Source organism: Dermacentor silvarum, chromosome 2 (genome assembly GCF_013339745.2).
Source record: "Dermacentor silvarum isolate Dsil-2018 chromosome 2, BIME_Dsil_1.4, whole genome shotgun sequence".
In the NCBI taxonomy this organism is placed as follows: domain Eukaryota; kingdom Metazoa; phylum Arthropoda; class Arachnida; order Ixodida; family Ixodidae; genus Dermacentor; species Dermacentor silvarum.
Window position 1 is genome coordinate 248,247,521 of NC_051155.1, and position 26,082 is coordinate 248,273,602.

General features: G+C 47.1%; 2 protein-coding genes across 4 annotated transcripts in view; one reads left to right on the plus strand and one right to left on the minus strand.

Moving 5' to 3' along the window:
- Positions 1 to 1,148, plus strand: part of LOC119443076 (mediator of RNA polymerase II transcription subunit 14) — a 97,265-nt gene extending 96,117 nt beyond the window's left edge. For both annotated transcript variants that reach the window (XM_037708223.2, XM_049662568.1), the window contains 2 exons: positions 514 to 700; positions 953 to 1,148. In XM_037708223.2, coding sequence (XP_037564151.1) covers positions 514 to 700; positions 953 to 1,014 — 249 coding nt within the window. In that variant the 3' untranslated portion in view covers positions 1,015 to 1,148. The remainder of the gene's footprint in view (positions 1 to 513; positions 701 to 952) is intronic.
- A 5,297-nt stretch (positions 1,149 to 6,445) lies between these two features.
- On the minus strand, positions 6,446 to 25,204 carry LOC119443077 (uncharacterized). Of its 2 annotated transcripts, none has more exons than XM_037708227.2 (7): positions 24,796 to 25,204; positions 13,876 to 14,004; positions 12,014 to 12,175; positions 8,348 to 8,456; positions 7,871 to 7,944; positions 7,762 to 7,790; positions 6,446 to 6,644 (listed from the first exon to the last, which is right to left on the minus strand). In XM_037708227.2, exons 1-7 carry the CDS (start codon positions 24,881 to 24,883, stop codon positions 6,537 to 6,539), a joined length of 699 nt encoding a protein of 232 aa, XP_037564155.1. In that variant the 5' UTR covers positions 24,884 to 25,204; the 3' UTR covers positions 6,446 to 6,536. The 2 variants fall into 2 exon arrangements, with proteins under 2 accessions (XP_037564155.1, XP_037564154.1); XM_037708226.2 differs by having other exon boundaries at positions 11,966 to 12,175; positions 24,796 to 25,203.
- Positions 25,205 to 26,082: the final 878 nt, after the last annotated feature.

Sequence of the window (26,082 nt, forward strand, 5' to 3'; positions counted from 1 at the left end):
TGTTGAGAGATGCGAAATGCATTGAATCCTGTGGACATTCGCCAGGGACATGAAGATATTTAGTTGCGGCGAAAATTTCGTTTTGTCATCGCGTGGACAGACTGTGTATGAAGAATTTTTGTATGTGAAAATGCACTGCGCACATCTGCATGCTCTGCATGCACACTTCGGACACTTGTGTTCTGTGATGTGTGCAATGTTTGGTGATGTCTGCAGACCTTCTTAAGTTAAAGCAGCCGTGGTTGTAGGGAAATTGTGACAAAATCCTAGGGACCCTAGATAAATCAGGATTTGCTGTTTCATTGCAACAAGTTAGGGAAGAGTCACAACTTCTGAACAACTCATGGGAACTCGTTCTTAAGTGCTCTTCATATCGCTATGACTTCGTTCTTCTCAGAATGTTTTATCACACGTCAGAGCAGAGGAGTAGCCGTGGCCGCTGAGGTGCCAACATCTCATTAGATACATTTAATTTTAAAGAATAAACAACGTGAGGGACCCTTTATTTTGCAGTTGCAGCTGAGCCGGCTGGTGCCGGGCGAGCCATCGCACATAGCGGTGCCCGTGGTGTACGACTTGAGCGCCAACGTGATGCAAGTGGCCGACAAGCGGCTCGAGGCCCCTGGGGCACAGCCCAATGCACCTGTCACACTCATCAATGCCATGCTGCGCCGCTTTGCTGAGTTTGCCCCACCCAACGGTCAGTGTGCCTCAAACCTTATTTGAAGAAATTGCTCATGAGTGTAAAACTGTAGCTAAATGATTTTTGGCAGTGTGTACTTAGTACTTGTAGCCTTTCTTTACCAAACTTGTTGTAACCACTATGGGGAACAAAAAAAAGGGGCGGGGGGGGGAAGTTGTGTGTTACCAGTGGCTGCCACTGTTACTACTTTTACGTTTCTTATGGCTGATGTGGTGTTTTAACATCTTTGGTTTTCTTTCATCTTTCCAGAATGCTGCATCTATCCATCAATTCGAGAAATTCTCACCAGTCTCACCATTCCACCTCAGTGACGCATTCATCCTGCAGGGCTCAGTCGCATGAAGAAAGAAAATGCAAATGGTATGCACACATGCAAGTTGGAGAAAGGGGAATCCTAACATCACAATAAATTTCATGTTCTGAGTTCACACTTTTAACAAAACAACTTGCTGTGTCAATGTTCTTTCACTCTTCTCTCTTTCGGCATTGTAGGAATGCTTGTGACCTGCCAGCATTGGCTCTTGTGGTAGCCATGCTGCCAAATACAATATAATACAGTAAAACCTCGTTAATTCGGATTTCACGGGACCGAAAAAAATGTCCGAATTTACCAAATGTCAAATTATTGAGGGTATCATAAAAACGATAAACAGATGCTTACTAAGTCAACACACTTTTATTTACTGAATGAATAAGAAATCCTGTTCCTATTTTGCGCAAAAGCAGTGCGGAAGCTGCAATTCTCGTCATCTCATGACTTATTGGCTTTCGTAGTGGTGATGGCCTTGCGACTTCCTTCGCAGCCCGGCCGGGGTGCGTGCCTTCATCTGAGACACGCTTTTCACTACGGTGTGCACATCCCGATTATTTTTTCGCCAGTAAGCTGGTCGCCAACAGACCGCCCGTCCACGATTTAGCTGGTGCTCATCATCCTCGACAGCTTTGCACCGAGTCAAAACGAAACTACCGTTTGCCGCAACAACTGCGGACGATACCGCGGCCACTATCGACGTGATCGTGGATAAGGACTACGCAGTTTTGAAGGCACGCGGCCGACGCGTGCACCGAGTCATAACGAAACTACGGTTTGCCGCAACCACTGTGGACGAAAGCGTGGTGGCTATCGATGCAATCGTGGATGGCGATCTTGCAGTTCTGAAGAGAGGCGGCTGATGCGCGCACCTATTGAAAACGAAACTACTGTATGCCACAACCACTGTAGACGAAACCATGGTGGCTATCGACGCAATCGTGGATGGCGCCTACGCAGTTATGGAGGCAAGTGGCCAATGTGGTGTTATGTGCGGCGGTAAACGCGAGAATAACAAATAGGCAAATTCTGGCATTGCTGTCATTGACGTACGATTTCCGCTGTGACTTTGGCGATCCGGACTCTGCGTGCTTCGTTTCGGTGGACGCTAACGCCGTTTTTGCTTTTTCGTGTCGCGCATTTGAGGCGCTCCGCGCTCGCCGAGCTCCGAGAGTTGTCCGAATTAACCGATGTGTGGCCAAATACGCCCGAATTAACAAGAGTTTGATTGTATTAAATAATGCATGCGCCTGCTGGGACCAGAGGACAAGTCCGAATTACCCAATTTTCCGAATTAACGGGGGTCGAATTATGAGGTTTTACTGTACATAAACAACTCGTATGGAGTTTCTGTAGATACATAGCAGGAAATGTGTTGGTAGCACGTTAATGAAGGAATGAACTTCCTCACTCACTGATCTAGTCAAGTTTCATCAGTTCAACAGGAAATAGTTTGAATCGGTTTTTGACACCCTGTGGAGGTCAAAGTAGTCGAAGCTTGCTGTAGTACATGGAGAGAATAATAGTATAATGCAGATTATTGGAACGCTCGTGTTCATAATTATGTCGGATATTAATGCATATTCTGAGTGCTAGATGCACAGCACATACACTGAACTTAGAAAAGCACTGCATAGGAAACAGTTTTGGCTGTGGCACTGTTTTGTTTATTTTTTTATTAATTTTTTTTTCTGTCTTAGCATAACTTGTGAAAGGTGAAATTTTCAACGCTGGAAGAATACTTCCTTTCATGGATGACCTTCTTGCTAGCAAGACTTGGAAGTTTGGTGTGGTTTAAAGGGGCCCTGAACCACTTTTTATCGAAGTGGAGAAAAGCATTTGAAGTAAAAATAGGCTATTTCTGAAATACCGTAGGAACCCGCATATAATTTTAGCATGTCAAATTTGTGCCTCGTATTATATGCAGAACCTATCAATTTTCAGCCCACATCTGCAGTTCCCCGTTTCTTTATAACCTTTATCATCTCTAGGCTTCCTCACGAGAGGGGACGATATTGCTGTCATGTCATACTGGCAATGCGGACTTTGGGACTTGTCAGAATCAGCATGATTGCTCAATGTCGGGACGGCAGAAGCACTATTGAGCTGTTTTTAAAAGGAGTTATCCTGGATTCCTGAAGCATCGGCCACCGAGCCGCAGGGCGACAGTTTCGTGTTAACGAGTGCAGCGTTCGTGGTCGGCAAAACAAAAAGATGCCCTTTTTCCGTACAGCGGCATGAGAAGTTTCCGGGGGCCCAAGAACGGTGAGTTCCCTGAAGTTGAGGTGGCTGCTTCCCTGATTTGGTGCAGCGAATAAGTTGCCGCATCATCATCAAAAATTTCGTTTGCATTGTAGTTCGCTTTCTTTTTAAGTTTTTTGCACTCGTGATATAGGCCAAATAAAACTTTTTTTATATTTTTGCTGTCCCAAAATATTACCTCAGATTATATTTGGATCCATATTATATGCGGGTATTTACAGTACTTTGCCCCCAAAAGTACTTCAATGCGTTCAGCAGAAGCAGAGTTATTGGCAATCAAACATGGCCTCCTTTGTGCTCCCGTTCCTTCTTCAATGCCTTGCACTGCGAAGGCTGTGGCGGAGTGGGGCATACCCACAGCGCTCCTCCTTCCAAATAGCAGCCGTGTATGGGAATCCACTTTATTACGAAATAAAGCATCCAGAAGAGAGTGAGGAGCAGGCTTCCGTTTGAAAAGAGAGCGTTTGAGAGAAAGGTGACTTCGCGCTCCACTTGCGAGCTCCACACGCCACGTACGACAGCAAAACTTGGCTGAGATGTTCACAGCAGCATATGCTACCCGCAGACTATGTTATTTGACCAAGCATGAGGGGTGGTTCAGGGCACCTCTAAAGCAAAGGAAGCTCTGGACATTGAAGGAATCTGTATACTACTTTGTCTAATACTACTTACTACTTTGCTAATACTACTTTGTCAGCTGGTATATATATCTGTGACGTTCAGCATGATTCCATTTTGCATTGAATAGATTTAAGTTTGTTGAGCTTTCTGAGCAGTCTTCCACACAAGTAATTCCAGAGCAAACAATATCCTGTAACATATGGAACAAGCAGGTTTTTCGCAGGTCTATAAAGTGGTAATAGAAGGATGTAAAGGTTTTCAGACGTGTCCCACTGATGGCTCATGACTGAAAAATAGCTGAGGTTAATTAGAAGCTAAGAATTCAGAAGAACCTACATTTAAAATGACATGCTGTGACTGCTTTCTTGTGAGTTGGAATTTAATTTTAAAAAAAAGAAGCAGGATCTCTTATCAGAAGAATGGAAAGCTGAGCCTGTTGACAGCTGCTTATTATATGCTTACTGTGCAAAAGACACAGGACACAGGGAGATCTTTTTTCTTGAGGGAATTTCTTTTATGTTTCGTACAGACACAAAGAGCAGATACAATTGTGCGTATGAAGTAAATAACGATCATTCCAAGGCCAGTATGCAAAGCACAGATGTTTAGCATCCAGCATTGGGCCCAGGTACATGCACACTCGGCTGGCATGTGAAAGTGGGTTCCACACCACAAAAATGAAATAAGTTCTTGCCTAGTAGCATGCCATACAAGTGCACACACATGCACATTCACTTGGGATGAAGTGTGGCGAGCTTATTTACCGATGAGTGCACATGAATTCACACATGCTAGAAAAGAAATTAACAGTGGTAATCAGCTTGCGCATGCATAGAAATTCCTTTCGAGGTACGTTTGCTATTTCATTGTTGGGCGGTAACTGAGTGGAGTCATGCATGATGTTACAAACTATGAAAGTGGCAAGCAACAGTGACACATCCAAATGCAAAGGAAGTTATTTGGGAAAGACAGCTATGAAAGGTGTTAGTAAGTTTCAGAGAGTAATAATCTGAGTAATCTCATTTGCCTATACATTTGATCCAGATTAGCATGGTTGCAAAATAAGGATAGAGGCTGCAAATGATGGGGATGACATAAGTTTAAATTAAACATACATCTTGAACTAACGTTTGTCGCTAGTGCTGTGAGCATAGCAAGGACAAAATTCCAATTGTGCTTCAGGCTGACAATATTTTGTATTTGAAAATATTAAAAAAGCTATTTGATACAATTCACCCTCGCTTCTTATTCATATAAGCTGGCACTGGGGCTTCCGCCGCCGCCGTCAACAGAGAAGCTACTCAGCCTGGGCATCTACAATACTTGGGAGGAACTAGCAGAGGCCCACAAGGCGAGCCAGATAGAGCGACTTAAGCTCACCAGCACGGGCAGGGACACGCTAATAAGACTGGGCTACCGAGTCGAATATGAGTCCAGAAAACAGCGGGTTCCTCTACCCCTGAGGGAGAAGATCACGGTGGCCAGCATCCCGAGAAACATGCACCCTGAATACAACAGAGAAAGGAGGCGAGCAAAAGTGCAAGTTCTATGTAAGGCCTACGAAGGACCAAAACAAGGAGAAGTCAGATACACCGACGCGGCAAAGTACAAGAACAGAGCTGCCCACGCTATCGGTGTGATCAACGGCCAAGGACAAGAGGTAGCAGTGGCCTCGGTAAACACTCCAGACATCGACTGCTCGGAAGAAACGGCGATAGCCCCTGGTGGCCACTACGGGCAAGCAAGAGGAAGATCACATCACAGTCATCACGGACTCGCCAACAGCATGTAGAAATTACCAAAAGGGTCGCATTTCCAAACAAGCCCTGAGCATCTTCGAAAAACTAGACGATTTTCAAGAACTGTTCTTTGTCTGGGCCCTGGGACACGAGTCCCTGGGGGGTAATGTTCTGCCAGGGACTCAGTAGAGCACCGGTTGACCAACATGATGGCGTCCCAAGAAGATACGCTGATATCCTCAGTCATTACAGATCGGGTAGGAGGATCTACCCACCCCCGCATCCCAAGCTGACAAGAGAAGAGGCGGTGATGTTCCGTAAACTACAGACCGGCACATTCCCGCAAGGCACCCTGCTACACGCCATGCTACGAGCTATACTCACAAATGCGCCTTCTGCTCTGCGACCAATACCACATGGAATGGGAATGCCAACAAAACCCATCGACACCACCCATCACCGGACCAACCATCGAGCAGTGGAAAGTCCAGCTGACAAGCACGAGCCCTGAAGACCAGCATCGCCTGGTGAGCAGGGCCAAGTTATTGGCTCAGGCCCACGGCATCCTGGGCTAGGGATGCCACCCAGCTCGGACGATTTTACCGTCTGCTCATTTCTGTAAATAAAAATAAAGTTTATTCCTCCTCCTCCTTGCTTCATGCCTAAACATTTGATGTGAATTACAATGTTTCCTCCACACCTTGGTGTGCTTATGCTTTGTCATACTATTTGGTTGACATTTCTGGCTCTTCAATGGTTGACAATATATTCGTGAATGAAGCTGCTCTCAAAAAGGAATAGAATATAAAATTGAGTATCAAATCTTTATATTTACAATGCATACATACAGCAGGGATCCATTGGTTGGCACTGCTCTCCGATTTGCACATGCTTTATCAGCTCACGTGCTTGTGTAGACGGTCGTGGTGGGGTGAGAAAGGGATGAGTAATCGGAAATGGTGATCTGCGGCACCCTGGTGGCTTCTGAGTAGCTGGGTGGACGCCTCCCCTGCAAAATGTTGCACATTGCTGAAGAGCCACAGAGTCATGCAAGTGCACAGGTGTAGTATTTGGGTCAAGTACATAGATGCTAGCACAAGACAGGGGTAATTGGAGATTGCAGGGAGAGGCCTTCGTCCTGCAGTGGACATAAAAATAGGCTGCTGCTGCTGATGATGATGATGACATAGATGCTGTTCTCATGGACCTGACATTAACTAAAGCTGAATTCAACTGCCCACTCTTGAGTGAGTTTCTTGCTCTGCAGCCTACACTTTGTCCTCAACAGGCTGGTTCAGTGCTCACCTGTGTTTTCCAGTGGCGCTTTCATATCAGCCCACTTCACACCAGAGGCATGGATTCAACTGAAATTTCTACAGTATGCTGCATAGTGCTGGCTGCACGCGATATCGTCTGCTGCTATTCAGTGAGAAATGCTATGTTCTGCTCTGGCAGATTTTTGTTTTCCTTTGACAGAGTTCAAGTTGCAAAATTCAAACGGAATCTTGTTGAAATGTTGGTTCACATGCACTGAACGAAGGCTTTGTTTTACTGCTATCGTAGTACTGATTCATCAGCAGTTTTGCAAAAACGAGAATATATGACTGTATCAACAGATGAAGCCTGCTGTGCAGAAGCAGTACAGGCTGGAACTGATTTATCAATGTTTCCAGCACATTACTTATCTATAGCAGCACAAACTATATGCAAATGAAGCATGGTCTGTCTTCGCATTTGCGCAATGAGATGTCGTGTCTCAAGTTGGTACCAATAAAAAAACTGCCAAAATTGTGTGTGCATATCATTTAGAAGATTTAAGTGATGAAATCAGGAAATTTGCTAGCACACTTGGAATTGGCTAGTGCACGACAGGGGTAATTGGAGATCGCTGGGAGAGGCCTTTGTCCTGCAGTGGACATAAAATGATGGGGATGACATAATTTAGTGCGTATACCTCATTTTAGAGCAGGTCCTTGTATCTTGCTGCTAATCTACTTTGCTGCTAATGTCTGGCTTTTATAGTTATATTTTGCGATAAGCTCCTGGTGTACTGAATGGTTATCGGTGTTTGTTCGCTTTTCTCATAAAACTTGTAGGCGTACTAACAGTCTATTCTGATGACTTACCGGTGGAAGAAGAGCTTGTGTTTCATTGTCTGTAAAAGATAAATGTAATATTGATGCTTAGCAGTCCTGAGCAGTCTTACACACTACTGTGGACAAGTGTTCTGCATACCTTTGAGGTAACCCACGGTGAGGTAGTTGTATTTCCTGGAATGTTTCCTCAAAGGTGGTGATTGTTGCTGGTTCCTGCAGCAAAATTACGTTAGTGTTGTAAGATAGACTTTGAGAAAAGCTTGGGAAGGACACAGACTTGCATCTGTTCTGATTGCTTTTAATTTACACATTATTTATCAAGTTTTCTATTACAAGTCTTCATGGAGCGTAATTTAGAGAAGCAGAAGCAGTTTATGCATGCACAAATATCGGCCTGTCAGTGCTTTAAATAAGCTACTTCTTTTACAGCTTGTACTTAACAGCTGTTGAAGATATAGGTGTTGTACTGTGTCCTGTATTACAGAAAGTATGAAATAAGTAATATTTGTAAAGCACTGGTAGATAGCATTGGCTATTCCTTTTAGTCTGTCAGACCAAGATTGTCTTTTGGCTGAGCAGGCATATTTTGGCCATTCTATGGACAGCCTGTTCTTACCAGTTGCAGATAACGAACTTGAGGAGGCAGGCGACCGCTAGCACAAACGCCAGCACCAGCACGATGATACCAAAAGTCGTGACGCCGCTGCCATAAGAACTGTGATATCCTGTGCAGATAAGAAAAGAAGCAACAGGAACCTCTATTTGTGTGCTATACTGTGTGTCTATTGTTAAACCTCTAGGAGGACAAGGTCAAAGCAGTTCTGGATATTCCTTATAAAAGAACTCTACAGGAATGGTATGAACCAATATCATTACAAGAATTCACTGCTGCATTCCTTTTTACATTCCTTAGTGTTTTAAGGTTATCAAAAACATGCAGAATTTTGTAGGGAAACTTGTGTTTGCTTTTTAATGATTCTAATTCGACAAAGATGATGATAATGATGTTAACAATGATGTTAAATATAGCGAGAAATAGGGCTAGTTGATGTTCATTCATCTTGTGATTCGCTAAGTACTTCTGACACAACGAAAAGGCAATCTTACACACAGAAGGCTTCATCATTGGTTATTTGTCAGTAGTACTTAGTGCATCACAAGGTGAATAAACAATGCTTCTAAATTTCTGACAGATTCCAGGATTGATGTGTCTGGTTGCCAAAGATAGAACAGGAAGTGTTCTACACGACTGTCTCTGCCAGTGCCCTGTTAAATACTTGCAACAGAAGAGACATCACCACTGATAGGCACCAACCACTATTTGAGACTTAATGCTGGCTTAGCTTGGTACATCTGCACTAGGTTGAAGCATCCTAAAAATGGAAAGAGAACTCTGGCATGTCATTGGTTCCTGTGCCTTTATTTTTTATGTGCCTTGTTCCTTCACTTTTTAATAAAACCATCAAGATAAGCTTTTTATTTCATATACATTGGCTTTGACATGAAGTAGTCAAGACAAAAAAATGTCGCAGTGTCGCCCGAAAGGCGAAGTATCGATTGCGATAGCAAATTAGTAGAGAGCTATTCGGAGTAGGGATAGTAGTTTATCGGCTGCATAAACTTGGACACATTGGCTTACTAACTGAATTAACAATCGTGGTGTCAGCGCGCACAAGCAAACATGAATAGATCACACTGAATGACCGCAGCCAACGACTGTCAAAACCCTGGCAGCAAGCGCAGGTTCGCGCGGTCTATCGCTTCAACGGAAACTGAGCGGCGAATGCACAGCGCATACAAAGGTCAGAGCCGTGTGGAGATAAGAGACGGTGCGGACGACCGGCATCCCCGGGCAAAGAGCAAAGGAGAAGTTGTTGGCAGAGGAGAAGCTGCCCCCCCCCCTCCCCCCCTCTTCCCGCTTTGTTGCTTTCGCTTGGGAGATTGAGTGACAAGATACGCCTTTGGTGCCAGAGCACAGCGCTGCCCCGCCTCCCCCCTCCCTCCCTCCCATGCCCCCACGGTCTTTCGCGCGACCTTCACGTTTGCTTTCCGCCGAGCGTTCGCTCTACGTGATAGCGCGCGTCCCCCGCGCGCTTTCGCTCGCGCATACGGCGCGCGGCGACGATTTTATCGCCCTTGAAATCTATACGGAACCTCACGGAGACGGCGACGCCGACGGCAGAAATCCGGTAGAAGTGTCCATATAATTGCTATCGCAATAAAAGTATGAAATAGTATTTGTATTCTGTGGGAAACATCTCAATGAGATGGCTCACAGGAGCGCGCGAGACCTAACCCTCCGCGACGCCAGCTATTTTGGTCGTGACGATCCCCGCGAGAATCGGGACCCTCTCTCCACATACAACGAGGTCACAAAGCACTTTTATCTAGACCGCAGAATATACAGCACACCTCACAATAAGCTCACCAGGCCTCAAGCCATCACCTTCAGAATGCTTCAAACCAACACGTACCCCACGCAGAACAGACATCACTACATGCCTGAGCACATCATATTGCGAAAATTGCCTTAGAACACTAGCCGTGCATCACTTGCTCTGGCCGTGTGGTCGGACCTACGCAAACAAGAATCAAGACTCCGCCAGGCTACAAGATCTGTCAGTTGCGTCCGATGGTTACATTACTGATGGATGGGATAACTTTATTGCAAGGTCCTGCGGGATACGGGGCGCAAGGCTCCATAGAGCGGGCTACTCCCAAGTTGGGACTGGGAGTTTTAGCCCCTTGGCCGCAGGTGGGCTCGCTGGACGGCCCAGACCTGGTGGAACAGCTCTGGGCCGTCCAGCGAGCCCACCTGCGGCCAAGGGGCTAAAACTCCCGGTCCCAACTTGGGAGTAGCCCGCTCTATGGAGCCTTGCGCCCTGTATCCCGCAGGACCTTGCAATAAAGTTATCCCATCCATCAGTAATGTAACCATAGGACGCAACTGACAGATCTTATGCATCGAAATAAACTCTCACTTTCAAGACAGTTGTCCATGACGGACACCACTGCAGCTTCTGAAATAGCAGTGAGCATGTGACTAGGCTCGGGAGATAATAACGAGTTGCGTGCACTCTTTATTAACAAAAATAATTCATAAAATTTAAAATTATCTGGTGTACTCCTGATGCATTATGTTACGCAAAATCTCATCCGAAATTACAGCAAAAGAAGTTGAAGGGGTGGGGGATGCTCCCTTTGGATAGCTGTAATTCTAGCATTTTTACAGCGAAGCTGTTACAGGCTAGTTCCCCCAGGATCGTGTCCGCGTGTAGAAAAAAAAAACTATCAGCATTTCGGCTTAATGTGCGTGGCGGTTTCCCGCCCGCTGTGCCTTAGTACAGTTGTCACAACGGATGACTAACATGACTGATCTAGGCCATGACATCAATAACATCACATGCTCGTCGTCAGTTACGTCACGATTAACAATAAAAAGATCACGCGTGGCGCATATACCTGCATTGGATATGCGGGTATCAGCCAGGGACAAGAAAGAAGGAAGGAAAGAAAGAAAGAAATCACGTGTGGCTCATGCCCGCGTTGAATATGTGGGTATGAGCCGCCGAGAGCAGGAGCGGGAGAGATCTCACAGGATCCTGATGCTGCCGTGCAGTGTGCCGTGGCTATGAACGCTGTGGCTTATACGCTAGTCTATGACAATGGGGTGGACTTTGCGCAGCAAACGCACTACTTGGTCATCGCGCCGGACGAAAACAAGACGCCGGCGTCCTTGCTCTTTGACGAACATGCCGAAGACGCTCAATATAATCAATAGTGATAATATATAAATTCACTATACCAATATTCATTACAGCAGACCCACCACAGTCAGAGCTTCGCTGGCTTCCATCTTCACAGTAGTGGGAGGGCTCTGAATTTTTTAGAGTGCGGCTTTTGTCTATGAATTCGGGACCTCGGTCATACTTTCAGTCTCCAAGATGCCACTGCACATATGGAATACCACTGTTGCAGTATGTTGCAGAATGCATTTTCTTTAATTATTTTGTCTTTTCTTGTTCCGCGCCACCATTAATTGCTCAAGTTCGTCCCAGACAAGTCTATTTGATAGAGATCAGCGTAGGAAGAGGCCCAGCGAATTCTCTTGATCGAACTAGAATTTTTAAGCTGAGAATATTCTGGCACTCTAGGCTTATTTTCGTCTGGCGGCGAGACAAAGAGACGGACGTCGTGGCCGCATCGGTGAAGGAATTAAAGTGCACTGCCATGCCTGTGATCGCGTGCGGTTTCAACACCGCAGCGGCGTCCAGATACTGACGGTCGTCGTCCGCGTCGGCGGCGCACTTCTTGGTGGTCACAGTGTCCCGGCGCGGCGTGAACCCATCCACGCACACGCAGTGTCCCGTCAGGTCGCACGCGCTGTGCGGGTCGCTGTACTGGCATTGGGCATGGTACGTACACTTCCCGCCAAGGGGCGAAGCTGCAAGAGAACGGGCAGACTGCTGTGAGAACCAGTGGCTCAAGGTTGCTCTGTGCATTTTTCTTGCGAATGTATTTCTACTTTAATGTTTTCGTGGGAACTCGTAGATATAACAATGTATTCTGAGACACTGTACGGAAAAAGGATGTAGATTTCGTGTTGGGTTTGATTCAGCGACCGTTTCGCTTGGGTAATTTTGAAGACGTGGAATTAAAAATTGCGCAGAAACCATCCACGATGATTGTCGGTGCAAGCGAATGGCCGGACATTTCTAGAGGCGCATATTTGTTGCAGTTAGGACATTTAGGTAGCGTTTCTTGTTTCATTGCGTGATTCTGTAGAGAACAGAGCTGCTAACCAGTTGCTAATCTGTTGCTGCGCCGAAGCCCTTACCTGCAGCCGCAACTGGGGGAGAGGGCAGTGCGAGTAGAGGAGGGCTGTTCTACGCGAATGCTCCACCACAGCATCTAAACACGTGGTCTAAGCCTTCAGACGCCCCAAAGTTCTCGCGCTACAGCACGTGCCAGCATGCCTGGCTATTCGACACAATTATGTTGACAATGTTACGAAGGCATGTCTACAACGGAGCGGGAGGGCCCCGGATGTGAAACGAAATTTGACAAGATATTCATTGCAGAGGCTATATCGAGAACTCACAAGCTTGTGTGGGAGAACTCCGTTCACATCGAAGTTTTTTTTAAATTTTTAATTTGATATATTTACCCCGCAACTCTTCGCAACGGCGCGGTGAAAGTCCGACCTACAGCCACTGACCGTTAACCGCTAACCACCAACCGCCATGGGGAGGGGGGGAGTAAAAAAGAAAGCCTTGTGGCTTCTCTGCTCTTGCATGCCGATCTGCTTGCATGACGCGAACCCTGCGGAGAGTACTTTTGGACCATTTAAATGTACTTCCGCTCATTGTATTGTACCACGCATCACTACCAGAAAGGCACTTGCCCGTTGACTTATCAGCGGGCGCTACACTCATGCAGCCGCACCATGCCTAAGATATTTTGCACACCTCGCTTTTTGTATGCATCTCTTTCCTTAAGCCCTTTGGTACTTGCTTTGCTATGATATGCAAGCAACGCGAAATGCTATAGGTGCCAATATTTTGAATATGTTTACTTATTTAGAATAAACACGTGCATCTTTAGCACGTGGTTTCAGTTAGTGAACATTCTAGTCAGCGGCAGCAGCAGTAGCAACTTTAGGTCACAAATTTAAGGCAACTGCAAGAGGTGGCAAGCGCAAAATTGAGCGACTGCCCCTCCTGAAACCGAAACTGTACTCAGAAGAATAGCAGTTGCTTGAAAGTAATTTGTATCGGTCTTCGGTAGTTGCGGTGTTTCGCGATTAGTGACCACGCCTGTCGAATAGATACACCGCCACGCCACGATACAGTGCTGGCAGTTTATGTTTAATTCTGGAGGCATAAGTTCTATGGTATAGTTTATTGGCAAATTGGTCCCATAGCGTTGGGTAGTGAAATATAGCAAACTCTACGCTCAGCTTACCGTCACATTCCCTTTTACCTGTCGAGCCAAAACGCCCATCCAGATCAGCTATTAAAAGACGCTTTATTAACTCATTCATTTACACTCGATAACCCGTGAAGCGTTTTATATCTTAGCTGTCGTGTTTCTACGCGGATGAGAGAGGGTAGCTATTACGTGGGTTATTCTGGCACACTGTACCTGGGTGGCAGCTGAACTGCGCCGAGACGAATCCCTGCTTACAGGCGCACTGACCCTTGACGCAGAGCAGGTTGAATGCATCGTGGCAGTCGTCGTCGTCATTGCAAGCGTCGCCGAGCCACTGGATACCTGCGTGCAAGAACACGTTCGTGCACATCAAATGTGAACAATCGCGTACCCTTAAAGTGATGACCTCTATAGAAGAAGACCAATCATGACTTCGGTAAAATATTCTTTGGAACGAAGGAACTTCGGAGCACAATGGGCCATTATGCAGTAAGTAAATTGTCATTCTTGTCGCATCACATCGTGCATTATTACTGTACTGTTAAAAAAAAAAAATTCACGCTTTCCTCACTAGATGCTGGCAGTCGTGGTCGGGGGACGGCTACAGCTGGTGTCAACTGTCGAACAGCAGCAAGAAGCGCAAATCGTGCGAATACACGTGTCCCTGAGTCGCGCACACGGGGAGCGTGTCCCTCAGCCTGCACGTGTGGTCCGCTCAGTGCCGTGCGCCAGACCTTTCGGTCAAATACCATAAATAGTGAAGTGGAGTATACGCATACAGTAATTCATACTCCGACAGTAGTTATGATCTAGGAATTTGGCGACGTTCTGTCCGTGTACGTTCGCACCAGCTGACGATAGAAGCGCGCCAACCCAATCTTTAGGTATAATCTAAAAGGCAAATAATGCTCAAAATAGACCAAAACACAAATAGGGCTCAAAGGACATCAGCTATAGCTGATATGCTCATGGCGTGGCTCGTGCTACATGTGGTTGTCGCTCGTACATTTTGCAGGAGCAGATATACAAGAAGCTGACAGGCGGCCTGATTACACATGTATAGGTTCTGTAACAATAACATGCAGACTGCAGCGAAAAGCCAATGGAGAGAAGATGTATAGATTGAACAAGATGTCCATGACTGGAGGGAATTGCAAAATATTCGGGGGAACTTGAACAATTTTTGCACGACATTGGAGGGATCGCGTCTGTTGTGTTGCATGCAGACACACGCGGACTCCCCATGCACTCGCATATGACATTCCAAAACAACAACAACCGAGTGAACACTATTGAGCAATTATGGCGTCAATAGTAGAAAAATATTTGCCTGTGTTCGAAATTCATGCTGAGAATTAGCGCAGATCAAGTACTGTTTGGTTTTTACCGAACAACGCAACGTGGTGTCCTCCGCGCGGACTGTCTGCAGCCACTGACTAGTGTGAAACACTTCACTTGCTACACGTGGAGCTGTTGCTTCTGAAGCTTCCGCATATTTAGTAAGCCACACTTACCCACTCCCAGAATAGGCCACGTGCCATCTTTGAAATATACAATTTTCTCTCTAGCACGTTGCCCGCAATTGCGCTCGATATCACCATAGTCCCTTAATGATATCACCCAGGACGATCGAATCACTGCACCAACTGTATTGGACATGGAAATGAAGCCATCCGATAATCATATCTACTACCTCGTGCTCAGCAGCAGAGTGCTGTTGCGACGGGTGAAGAACTCGACTAACACACAGACTTGCTAATTATGTATAGCTTCAGAACGAGTATCGTGTTCTCTGCTGCGTAATGAACAAAGCTGACAACTAGCCTAAAAGTGCGCGCTGTATAATTTCCTACACCAAGCAATAGCTCGGTGTTATCGACGTTCCGCAATCTTCAAACAATGGTCTGCGCGCAGGCCGCAGCCCACGTGATATCGTTATTTGCTGTGTTCTTTGACTCTACAGGACCGCGCGTTCGTGTATTTATTGACACAGCGTGAGGTGCCGATGCCCTCCGTTTGAAGAATAACGTGAAAACAAGAATCGTTGTGGACGGCCTGCCTGTGAATGGCTCAAGTCCAGATTTCAACGCGGGGCAGTTCTGCACTGAAGTTTGGTTCCATCGCTAGTAAATGCGATGCACTAATTCCTAGGGTCAGCGCTATCGCTCTGCTAACGTTGATTGCCCGCGGCGGTCTTGTCGAAGCTGGCGCCGTAAGCGCGCTATCGCTACCGATACCGGCTACCGGCTGGGTTTTCGGCTCATCGTGCGTCATAGCTGACATGGAGGTTATCGGCAGCTTCCATTGGCCACTTGTCGGGGCCTGCGAGGTAAAGCATGCGGGTTGACCGTTGCACTCTGTGCGCTATTTTATCGTGTTTGTAATTAAACTATACCGCGTGCGTGCCTTCTATATCTGTCACTTGTAGCGCCTAGTCCAAAAAAATTCGCTCGGGCAGGGCCTCGAAATCCTCCCTTATGTATGTACTACACACCATTGCATCTTGAGTTTTTCCTCTCAGTGTCTTTCCTTTAGAATCACGTTCCTGAAATATTCGCTTTTCATTTTCGATCATTTTCGCTTTCGAGAGCGGTTCTACAAATTTCTATTTCTGTCGTATCCTCCTGTACGTCTAAATCTAGGTGCCGGAAGCCGAGATATAAATTAATTCGTAATAATTCTCGTGAATGGCGACTGTCAAACGTATAACATAACAGGTGACTCACTTTAGGGAAAGCATTTGGCCAACACTTCAAGCCGGTACTTCGTATTTCGGAGCACCGCGGTCTCTTTCGCAACACGTCGCTCCTTCTCTTTCTTTTCTACTCAGTCAATGTTTTCGACGTTACCTGCAGAAGTTAGATAAACTGCCCTTTTGTTTGGCCGTAAGCATCACCGGCTTACACTCTGAGATGCACCTAGGTTCGCATCCGACCGAGAATGTGTTCCACTTCAATTCACGGGCTTCTATGTCCCCACACCACTGAGCTTAGCCAGCAAATAGTAAAATGGCAAGATGCAATACTTCGCCAATACAGCAGCGTGCACCTGGAAACACTTTCGCTCTGCAGTTAACCAGTTTAATAAATCAATTCTGCTGCAAAATACGCAGTCAGTGCAACACACCTGACCTTGAAACTTGAAGTGAGTTGACTGCCGAAGACAACGAAACCATTAGTTTTGAAGCGAAGCTTTGTTTACCTGATGTTTCCTAACTATAGGTATACCGAACACAGACCATAAATCCTGTGTGGGCGACTAAGCACAGTTAAAGACTTCGCGACTTTATTTCAGCGGTTGCGAGACCTAACTACGGATCCGCCCGCCGTTCGTTCCTCTTCTCCTTTCCTCTCGCCTATCGTCGCATCAGCTCACGTGGTCGACCAGGGCCGTGCCAGAATAAGAAGAGGCGCCACAGGTGGGCACGCTGATGATGGGGGCGGGTTTGATCCTCTCTAGAGCGACTGTGTCCTGCACGCCCATTGCGCAGTATAGTTAAGCGGTTCTTCTGAACGCTTGACGACTGGGAAGTGGCCGTCATAGCGAGGTTGAAGAAGACGAGGCGCGTCAATACGGACGAAAACATGAGAGGAGATTTGCAGGCTTGAAGGCAAGAGAACGTCACCTGGACTCGTGTGAGCAGTAGTTGATGAAGGATGCAACGTTTGCATGAAAGTCGGCGCTGGACGAAATAAGCTGCATGAGGGCGTGGGAGACGCGGTGACGAGATCAGCCGGCAAGCGCAGGGTGCAGCCGTAAACATCTTGGCTACTGAGCAGGAGAGCTCTGTTCGGAGGGCAGTTTGAAGGTCAAGCAGGAACAAGCGGCACGATTGGCAGGTGTGAAACCCAATCGTCAGCGCGAGGCTGAGCAGCAAGCGAACTGCCGGTGCAGCCTCTCGATGATGCCGTTGGATGCCGGGTGATAAGCAGTTGTGTGAGTGCGCACACAGCCCATAAGAGATGTCAGGGATGTGAAAAGGGTGGACTCGAACTGTCTGCCGCGGTCAGTAGTCACCGTCGACGGCACATAAAAAATGCTAATCCAAGTAGAGAGGAAAGTATGGGCAACTGTGTCCGCCGTGATGTCAGATATGGGAGCCGCTACAGGCCACCGGGTGTACTGATCAACACACGTAAACAAGTACGTATGGTGGCAAAGGGCCGAGGATGTCCAGATGAATTGTGTCGAAGCGTGCATGGGGGAGCGCAAATTGTCCTGCATGGAGGCTTGGTGTGTCATTGCACCTTGAAACGCTGGCAGGCTGTGCAAGCACGAACGCAGTCATGCACGCACGTCGGCGCGTACACGAGGCCAGACATAGCGCTCGGCGATAAGGTCTTGCGTGGCACGTATGCCTGGATGGCAGCGCGAGTGCATAGAATCAAAAACAGCACGACGAAGAAGAGAGTGGACTAGAAATGATTTTTAGGAGCTAAAAGTAAGATGGACGACTGAATAAATGACACGGACTGGCGCACATTTTTTTCTTATTTTTCTTATTTTCTGCGCCTAAAACATTTCTAGTCATGTACCAACTAGCCCGACAGCAGACGTTACTAAGAGAGGGGACATAGGTGCGAGTACGGCTAGCTGAAACATCGCACAGACCGTGACGCTATGGTCGGGGAAGGGGACCTGCTCCAGGCGAAGACCGGAGGCGTGGAAGCTCAGGCTCGGAAACTTGTGTCGCCGCGAGCGAGGACAAGGAGCGGTCAGCGAGACCTGTCGTGGCGTTGATTCCAATGCGGATCAGAGCGTCAGCTGCACTGTTGAGGCTGCTTTTGGCATAGCGTATGTGAGCCGTGAATTCGGCGAGGAAAGCAAGATGACGGAGCTCTCGAGGAGAGTGGTTGGCGGTGAAGGAACGTGCGGCGGAAGCGAGTAGCTTGTGGTCGGTAAGGATGACAAATTCTAGACCTTCGAGAAAGTACCTGAAGTGCTTCACTGCAAGGTAGGCGGCGAGCAGCTCCCGTTCGATAGGGCTATATCGGCGCTCAGTGTCGCGCAGCTTCCGGGAAAAGGCGAAGGAGAACCCATGCACCATTAAGCCACTGATGAAGAGTGACTTCCACGGCTACTGAAGACGCGTCCACCATAATGCTGTAGTGGGAGCAGTCTGTGAAGGGTGGTGTAGGAGTGTGGCTTAGGCGAGTTTGGTGTTAACGGCGGAAAAGGCCTGACCGACGACGCAGTCCCAAGACAGAGTGGCGGACTCGCTTTTCGAAGTGGAAAGGAGCGCTTGAAGAGGCTGCAGTGGTGTAGAGCATGTAGGGATGAAGCGACGATAAAAATTGATGAAGCCGATAAAACGACGCCGTCTCTGTATGGACGTTGGAGGTGGATAGTCGATAACGGCGTGTACCTTGTCGGGCAGCGGAGTGATGCCTTACTTCGTGACATGATGTCCTAGAAAATCGATCTCCGGAATCCGAAACTGGCATTTGCCAACCATAACCACGCAGACGAGCAAACAGTTGACGGAGATATGCTTTGTGCGTCTCGGCATCCTTACTAGCGACGAGCGAGGGATAGAGGTCAGGGACAGTGACCGCATTCAGCGCAAGGTAGTCACCACAGGGCCGCCAATCGTAGTTTCTTGTAGTGCCTGAGCAGTGATTTCAGGAAACTCGCTGAGATAAGTCGTATACGCAGAGGCAGGCGGTTTGACGAAAGTTTGGCTTAGAGCCATAGTACTATGGCTGACGGAAAACCATTGACAGTTAGACCGGTGATGCTATCAACCGGGTGGCAGTGCTTCTTGTCCACGAGCAGGTGGAAATTTCTCAAGAAATCGGCGCCTAAGAAAACATGGCGGACATTTGATATCCAGAAAAGCCATTGATACTGTCTTTTCAGGCCTAACCAGGTCAATGGGGAGAGACTTGTGACTGTAGGTTGCAGTGACCGAAGAGTTAATAGCCTGAAGGGAGGCTGACTTTGCACGGAGACGCCGATCCGTATGAGAAGCAGGGATAATGCTGACTTCTGCACCGCTGTCAAAAAGCAAGCGCAAACCGGGAATACGGTCGGCGATGTAGAAAAGGCGGCTTACGGAATCGCCGTGGTCGCCCGCCGCTGTTACTGACGACCGGCCGCAGTGTTTCCCGCGTGCCACGAACAGGGAGAAGCACATGCATCGACGAGCAGCAGCTCTAAAACGTAGTAGCACCAAAACGTAGTAGCACCAAAACGGCAGTAGCACAGGTTCTGCGGTGAAAAACTGCGTGAAGCTTGCAGAAACGACCTAAGTGCGAAAGACGGCGTGAGGGGCTGATGAGGTGGACGTTGATGGCTGCCGGCGCAACGTCCATCATGTCGTCGGCCAGTTCGGCAAGTTCCGACAGCGAACGAGAGTGAATCGTACCTTGGCCGGAAGACGCTGCCGGAACAACTCACGTAGTATGGCCGTGTCGAGGGAATCTGCCGTGTCGCCGACCAGGTTCTGAAGGTGACGCAGAAACTGGGTTGGACGTCTGTCACTGAGCTTTTCGGTACTCGGGAGCTGCTGGATACGGCGATGTGCATGCGGGACGAGGCGGCGAACAAAAGCCCCTTTGATTGTCGTGTACGGATTTTCGAGCAGTGGTAGTACGAGGATGTCATGTATACGTTGGCCATTGCCTGTCATGGCAGCGCTTCAAGGAGCAGCTCGTACTTGCGAACTTCCGAGGTGATGCGACTCATGCGGAACCTGTCCTCAGCTTGAATGAACCATAATGCTGGATCGGCGATCCACAACTGCGGTAGGGTGATGTTAGCTGTAGCTCCTATCACACTTGCGGAAGGTCCAAAATCGGTTTCAGAGATGGGACGAACGGATTTTCTGGCGTCTGTGGTCCTCAGTTGATGTTTCGCAGGTCTTGTTCGAGTCCGGATCACCAGTAACTTTGGGCTACTGAGCGCAGTTAAAAACTTCGCGACTTTATTTCAGCGGTTGCGAGAGACCTAACTACGGTTTGGTTTGGTTTGGTGCCTATACGCATGGCTCAATTGGGGATCCACCCGCTGTCCATTCGTCTTCCATCTCACCTTTCTTCGCACCAGCTCACGTAGTAGTAGTAGTTGTTGTTATTGTTGTTTCCTATCAAGTATGTGGCTCCTACCCACTAGGGGCGGGGGCATTGGCCAAGAAATTGATGGATTATTCCAATTTATAATGAAGGATACATTTCCGAGTATCTAGGGGCTTGGCGCTGTAGAACGTTACATTTATTTGTTAAAATAAAATCAGTAATGTCAGATCAAATGAATAATCATTAATTTAAAAGCACACAAAAAGGAAAAAAAAATAGAATTTAGCAGGGCATTCGGTTGGATTCTGTAAGAAAATTTTAAACAGCGGAACAAACGGTCTCTGTGGCTGAATCCCAAAGCGGAGGCCTCAAACGAAAGAAAAACTAGTTTTGTTAAGTCCGGGCCGAGTCTTCGAAGAGGCATTTCCACTAGTATTTTCTTGCCGCAGTAAAGCGACGAAGATAGAAGGAAGTGATGAATTGTTTGTTCCTCATTGGCAAAACGAGCGGAGGAGAGGGCACCAAGCCCTACCTGTGTAAGTAGAAAGAAGTTAAGAGAGGGAATGCGGCTAAGTATTTTTGTGAGGGAGACCTCAAGCATCTTTGTGTTACAGGATTCAATACGCCAGGGAAATGCCAGGTGCTTATAATCTGGAGAAGCAGTCAGTACTGGGTCTGATACGGCTTTCATAATTGATCGCATGCGAAATCTAGCCGTCGTGATGTGTGCTGTCACTTTTAGAACAGGAAGGACTGGGCCGAAAAGTGACGTCTTTGCCAGTGAATCGGCAGTCTAAATAAATAAAAAAAACTTTATAACCGGGTACCCAAATCAAATGAACATATTGCAGATGGGCAAGGGACTAGCAAGTGAAATAGCTTTAGCATGGACGAATCAGATGCGGTAAGGGAATAGCACACATATAGCGAGTCAGTAAGAATATCAGCTGTTATAGTCGTTTGGTCTAATTTACGTAAAGCTAGAATTACTGCTAGAAACTCAGTCAGAAAAATAGACACAAAATCGGGCAACCTTAGTGAAAAAGACCAGTCGAGTGTAGGACAAAATATTCCAATGCCAGACTTTTCCTCGCACTGCGATGCATCTGTCGCAATGATAATATTTGTTGCTAGTGTGTTTTGATGGTCTTGTAATATATGCCATTTAAGATACTGCAAGTTAGTAGTTTCGCGTGGCTTGGAAAATATATTCGAACATAACTTCCAAGGAATATGAATACGTATTACTGGGAAGTACATCGCGAATTTGTACATTTAGTGGCTCAATTGATGTTTGCACAAATATAATCTGTGGTGTATGAAACCTGGGCCAATGAAGGAGAAAAAATAATTCTGGATCAAAGATGAAAATGATATGAGGACGGCTTAATGACCAGGGCCGCGCCAGAAGAAGAAAGACGCGCCACTTGGAAACTGCCATAAGGATGTTTGCTCAGAATTTATAGTTCTTACAGAGAAACTTAAGTTCTTCATGCGTCATTTTTTATTCACTTCGTCCCCGGAAATTTTACTAATTTTAGTAGTAATTGCAATTTCCTAATACCATCCGAATCTTGGCCAATCCCCCACAGTGGGTATGCGCCATCATGAAGGGAAAACGAGGCGACACAAATTCCTGTAGTGGGCAGGAGCCACATACCTGATAGGATACAACAACAACAAGGTGTTAACACCGAGCACACCGAAAGCCTTGGGAACATGTGCAAACTGTATCAAGGTTGTGTTTGAGGGTGACTGCATCCCCGAATATGCCAAAGTGGACTACTTCCGACACACAGTTTGCTCATTCGAAAACTGCTTCGTTGCCACAAGTGCACAAAGACTGGACACCTGAAGTCTGCGTGTACAAGTTCATATGCAGGTACGCTCGAACTGCCATGGTTCTCGCGTAGCCGCATCCGAAGACTGTCCTCTAATTAAGAATGAGTTCGCCATCTTCATCAGGGGAAATTGGGCCCACAGAGAAGCCACTGAAATTGTCCGGTGTCGCCGACTTCGCCACCGACTGCCTTCCAGGCAGACTACGGCTTCTGTGAAGGAGAGACCCACCTTACTTCCTGTATACCTCCGCGCGCAGCCGATGCTGAGGGCACGTCGGAGGCACATCTGACTGTCCGGCGGAATGGCTGCAGTATCATATGCACATATTGTCAAAGAGTCACAGCGTGCTGCCCCTACTCTGATACGTACTACACCTGCTGATGTGGCATGCCAGTTGCAGATCCATACTATGGTCATTAATGGATGTTATCCGTGTGCACTTAAACAACGAGTACACACTTTTAAGTGCAATGCAAGTAAACACGATACACTGAGTGCAGTGCTGGCATCCGTTGAGTTAAATAATACTTCGGAAATTACCATCATTTCGTACAGAAGATCCAAAACGACCTCACCGATTGCCGGCACAGTACATTGTACGCTTCCTTCGAACAACTGCACAAGCGGAGAGCCACGCGTGACGTAATCGAAGCTTTTCACGTCCTTATGCAAACGCTGATGAATACGTTGGCTGCACGTCTGTCTCACTGACGTCCAAATAAACAAATTGCCTTGCAAGCACTTGACGAGTTACGTATTCTTTCATGTTAAGTTTTTAAAGACGGCCTACTGTTAGCACATGCGCTTCTGTACCTGTCCCGGACTATATATGTTCAGTTTCGTCTTCAAACAAATGTTTGATAGTTGCGAGCATAGTGCCGTTGTTTGTCTACTTCATAATGTACCTTTTCTGTTGGCGCTTTGTTCTGAAGATAAATAGATTCCGAAGCTTTTTCGCTCTGATTTGTATCGTTAGCTTCTACATCGTCTCGGTCGTGTAAGCCGTACAAACGAACTCAGTTTTAGACGCTATTGCAGGTAACCCAAGGTTTTACCGGATCATCCTAAACGTAAACCCCAGCTAGCGCATTTTCATACATGAATGCGCTACACGAGGTACTATCGACCAAAAAAGTTTACGGACCAAGGGATCTGACAAAAAGCTGAATATCTCTGCAGCCTCAAAACGCAGCCTGGTATTCCCATTTCCAGCCTCTACTGGTATATGCGAACAACATTGTGATGTACGGTTTTACTGGCTACTTTTAAAGGCTGCTCGGATATTTGGTATTTTCTGAGATCCCGTAGTCCGTAAACTTTTTTGGTTGATAGTACATTTGAGAAAATTTATTCGGCGATGAGTGCATCTGCCGGCTACATAGTTGACCGCCCCCGCGACGCTCTACCGAAAGTGCAAACGCAAATTCAGGCTTGCGATTTCCGATAACGTGGCACGTGCCTCTGACATGACTTTAAATATCGTTCACATGCATCATTCGGTGCCTGGAACATATACAAAAGAAAACCAATAAAAAGTCTGACTTGAGTGGGATCTGCTCTCCCGCTACGAGGCGTAGCGCAGCATGCGGTAACGAGGATATGTATATGTTAATTACATGTGCGCGTATTCAAACGTGCTGTGCCCAATTATTAGGTGGTATCACTTCGCATAGCAGGCATTTCTTGAATTGCTATTTACATTAGGACGACTTGACATTACTGAGCTGGGTTTAAATCCGTGTCCCCGTATAGGTTGCAGCGCACGCCTGCGAGCCTTGATATTTAGGCTGATCTGAGCTGGAATCTTTACGTACAAGATCGACGAAAATGTGCATGTTACTGCGCTTAGGAAATGGTAATTTATTTCATATGTCTTATTAATTGCGGCGATCCTCCAGCCTGCTCTGGCAAAAGTTTATTTGACCAGTCCACAGAAAGTCTTTAAACAGCCTGTGGACTCATAGCTTTACGCTTTATGTCGTTAATTGTCTGTAGACCTTGTGCAGACACTCAGTTGGCAAGTCCTTGAACCGCTATTAGGCCAAAGGAAATAGGCTTGGTGACTACCTTTGTCTACAGATTGTCTCTATAATTTCAGCAGGCAAATCAGTAAGGGAATAACAAAGCAAATCAGTATAGATGCTTAGTCGTCAAACAAATTTTTTATAAGCGCCGCACCCAGCTCGGGAACAAAAGCGACCACTGCACGTCAGCCCGACACCACCTGACATGCACGCGAACGCGTCGGCACCACGTACGCCATACAGTGCCTCACCATCGTCTGCATCCACGTCGTCGATGGCGTCAAACAGCGACACGATGGCGACGATTAGCAGCCTTCCGAGAAGCTTTCCGGGCGCCATAGTAAGCGGGGCGGCCCTTCCTAATTTGCAGGCGTGCGCTCCCGGCTCAGGCACGGAGCCCGCCGCTGAAAACCGCTCGACCAGCCGCACTCGAAGTCTCCTCCCTAGAGCTGCCGCTGCTGACTGGCCAAGGGCTCTATCATCGACGCCTGGCTGCAACCGCTATCGGTGGCTTCCTTTCTTTCTTTTCCTCTTCTGTACGGCCCCGATTATCGTGACAGGGAGCCGTATCTCTGTGCCGAATGCAACATCAGATACCACCAGTCTCTCTGTCTGAATTGTTTTCTCTGTTGTCCGTGGCGGCCGGAAGGCGACAAATGACTCGAGAGAGCGAAGCGTGCGTAACCTTAGCCGTAAAAAGAACGAGGAAACATCGGCTTTCCGGCTTAAGAATAACTGCGCGGTTCTCTCGCACTTTTAAGCTGAGTGGACATCTGCTAGAAGGGCTGATACAGAGTACTTGGCCCTGTCTTCGCTTAAGTGCGTATATATTGACACCGATCGTGGAGTGTTTTGCACGTGCTCTGAGGCATAGCCAAAGACGCTGCTGTATAGATTACATGCTGGTTGTGCTTTGCGACGGCGAACGAACCACCGGAGGACCTGCAGACATTGCGAGTTTGATGGAGTGTTTTCTCCAGCAGCTGCGATCGAGGTGTCTCTTATAGCATATTTGTATAGCGCCGACCTGTTTTTGAACTAGTCATGAGACTTTGGTTTTCATAGCGCATTCTTTTACTATGTTTACATTTATACATTTATGTCCAGTGACGTTGCTGCTTTTGATGATTTCCCACCCGCTTCGCCAAACCACTCATCCGTTCCTGCTTTAGCTCTCTGTCCTTAAGGTGTCTCACGAGGGTGTAAAACCACTTGGCTCGGTTTTGGTTTTCGCACCCAGCTTTTGTGTGATAACTACAGCGTATTCTTTCCATTGCCAACGTACGTTTGTTTGTTGACACGCACGTCGCTAATAAAGGGGACTGACACCATAGCACATTCTTTAAATGTGAACGTGCCCATCCTGAAATCCTAGTACCACGTAGAGATGTCATTTTCTCTAGCGGCATTTTAAGTCTGTGGATTACGGACTCTCAGGGGTTCTCAAGTCAGGCAGCGATCTTTATGGGACATCATGGCATCCGTCACAGCTGCTCGATAAAAACGCACATCGAGCGGCCCTGCATTCGCGGTCATCG

Coding starts and splice junctions, on each gene's coding strand:
- LOC119443077 (XM_037708226.2), bottom strand. CDS start 24,883: ATGGCGCCCGGAAAGCTTCTCGGAAGGCTGCTAATCGTCGCCATCGTG. Junction 14,005..24,795: donor CGACGTGGATGCAGACGATG/GTGAGGCACTGT, acceptor TCTTGCACGCAG/GTATCCAGTGGCTCGGCGAC. Junction 7,945..8,347: donor AAGTTCGTTATCTGCAACTG/GTAAGAACAGGC, acceptor ATTTTGCTGCAG/GAACCAGCAACAATCACCAC.